The sequence below is a fragment of the Pteropus vampyrus genome, unplaced genomic scaffold (assembly GCF_000151845.1).
Source record: "Pteropus vampyrus isolate Shadow unplaced genomic scaffold, Pvam_2.0 Scaffold194, whole genome shotgun sequence".
Lineage (NCBI taxonomy): Eukaryota > Metazoa > Chordata > Mammalia > Chiroptera > Pteropodidae > Pteropus > Pteropus vampyrus.
In genome coordinates, this window is record NW_011888975.1 from 121,783 (window position 1) to 124,531 (window position 2,749).

At 41.5% G+C, this 2,749-nt stretch overlaps 1 protein-coding gene across 1 annotated transcript in view; it reads left to right on the forward strand.

The window, feature by feature from the left end:
- The window catches only part of SLC9C2 (solute carrier family 9 member C2 (putative)), a 56,655-nt gene that overhangs the window by 24,000 nt on the left and 29,906 nt on the right, over positions 1-2,749 (forward strand). Inside the window, exons 11-12 of the mRNA XM_011371740.2 lie at positions 1,338-1,504; positions 2,082-2,206. Coding sequence (XP_011370042.1) covers positions 1,338-1,504; positions 2,082-2,206 — 292 coding nt within the window. The remainder of the gene's footprint in view (positions 1-1,337; positions 1,505-2,081; positions 2,207-2,749) is intronic.

Consider the following 2,749-nt stretch of genomic DNA (forward strand, 5'->3'; position numbering starts at 1 on the left):
GACTCAAAGGCACGGTCAGCAAGGGGTGTGACGGCCTCGGTAAGATTTTCTTCTACTCTTTTTCTTCCATTATGGAATGTTTATTGTATTACCTAAACCTCAGAATTTTCATTCTGAAACGGAAATATACAGCGAGTACTTTATCCTCAGAATCAATGCTCATCCTTTCTAGAAATGCTACGTGCACACATTAACCGGCGCTTGATAGAACTGAGTTCTGTTAGGAAGAGTGTCACACCAGCTTCTTCCATCTGGTGTGATGCTTCTAAGAGATCCGTCCGCATGCTGCTTCAGGACCATCTTCAACAAGGGGGTCCATTCAAACGTACCGGAGCCGCCGAGGGGCCCACGTACACTTACATTTCCCCAGAGCAACTGGGAGGTGGCTTTGGCCCCATCACGCGGGTGAGCTATCATCAGGCAAGTGAATTAACTCCCTTCTTGTGTGGTCTCAGCCATGAGAATTTCAAATCCAAAGCTGACACCTTCTAACTCTTTGGCCCACTGTCAAATGCAGCTTTGCTTGGGACCCTCAAGAACGGAGAGGGATATGCCCCCAGATCTTTTTTCAGTCCCCAGAATTTCACACGTTACTCTTGCACACAGCGTCCCATAGAGAATGCCATAAAGTTAAGCCGGAACGTTTAGAAACCATTTTAACTCTTTACGAGACATTTCGCATGCGATTACAAAGAAGGGTTTTCTTGGGATGGAATTTTGAGTCAGGCGGCTAAGCTTACTAATTAAATTCATCTTTTCGGTAAGTGAGCCTCAGAGCTGTAATTTCATACCCCAAGAAAAGATAAGCTGCTACAAGTTTTGAACATGTAGATTTGCTGGCCGGGAGACAGAGGTGTTAAATTTTGAGAGATCTCTATTGCAGAGGCCTTTAAATTTTCTTACGTATAAGAATCAGTTGGAGAACTTGTTAAAATGCAAATTCCCAGGCCAATCCGATTCTCCAGATGTGGAGCCCAGGGATGTGCATAATTTAATAAGCAGCCGTGCTATCTGTAGAACACACAGGGAGCTCCACACTTTGAGAAACACCCATGGGGTGCCTTGAAATAGCGAGTCAAGTCTCTAGCTATAGGGAATGAAAGGAAACTAATAGAACATTCTTTAGCAGTTGATTCAGATCAAGTTAAGCTGGATAGGCCAAAGGAAAGAAATAGTTGGGTACATTTCTGGAAAATTCTGGACAAAACGTTGTCCTTGCTCTAAGCACTCTGGTTTGGCTATGCAGGTGCTGCCAAGATTTCACTTCACCTTCCAGGTCTCTGCCTGCCTTGCAGACTTCCGTGCATTGTGTTCAGCCTCTCGCTTCTCTGTTACAGGTTTGTCTGCTATTTCTCTTCCAAGACAGATGGCCATGCAAAATGCCATTAAGCACATACATGAGATAATACAGAACACAATAACTTTATTTAAAACAGAGAAAATTTTGACAAATGTTAATTGGACCTTAGTAGAAGAAAAAGTGAAGATTAAATACAGCACTTCGGTGAGTTGATACCTGGCAAAAAATTAGTCCTTCTTTTCCTCCTTGGCTCTGCCTCTCTTGCTTTAGTTTATTATAATATATTAAAAAACCTAATTCTGCTAAACTGTCAGAAAACTCGAGGGGGGTATATTTATGAGCTTTGCTATCTTCGCGAAAAGACTCGTTTGAATCCTGTCACTAAAGAGAAGGTCTTGGTGATCTAACTTTATTTGCCAAATACGGGAGAATTAATGTTTTCACAAACTGGCCGATGTTTCCAACATGTTAAGAAACTCTCCTTGGAGAGATCTCTCCTTGGAGAAGTATTAGAAAAAGGCAGAAAAAAGGCTGCTTCAGAGAGCAGTCGAGCATAGACAGGTAGGGGAAGAACTTTGCTTCTTAATCTCCCTCAGTCAATAGTTATTTAGCTGCGATTGAACACATTTCTTACGCGGAGAACGTTATCTGCTTAAAGATGGCCCTTGATTTTCACAACTCCGATGTGAGTTATTGCAGTCTTCGTTGAGTGAAGCATTTGACAGCTCCTAATCGTTTTTACTTATTTTTCACTTTCTCTCTGTATGCTTGTAAAACGCAGTCTGATTCTGTCCCGATTTACTACGTTTCCCAAGACGAAAAAGAGGCGTCTCCAACAGATGAAGTTTTAATAGAGGAAGCCAGGCTCCATGTAGCCATGATACAGATGGTCGGTACTGTTCGTATGCTCCTTTTTCTTATTCTTTCTTTTTCTTATTCTTTCAATGCTTTTAATTCTTACACATGGTTTTCTGGTGACTAGAAAAATACTTTTTTTTTCTAGTCACCAGAAAACCATGTGGGAAAAAGACCCACATAATGATAAGGAAAAGACAGCAGGAGAGGCTCTGTTTATATCAGATAAAATAGACTTTAAGTCAAAACTGGTCGCAAGAGACAAAGAAGGTCACTCTAATGGGTAGATGTCGGTCAAAGCAAAACTTTTAAGGGTTAAGTTCTGGGGTGTCTAACATGCAGCATGGTGACCACGGTTAACAATGCTGTGTTATATACTTGAACACTGCTAAGAGTGTGGATCTTGGAAGTATTCTCACCACGCACAGAAAAGTTGTAATGACGTACGTGAGGTGATGGGCGTGTTACTAGCCTTGTTGTGGTAATTATTTTGCAGTATACACGGGTATCAAATCGTCACATTGTATACCTAAGCTTTATATGTGACAGTGTTCCAGCTCGATCGTACCACAATAAGCCTGGAAAAAAGTTTTT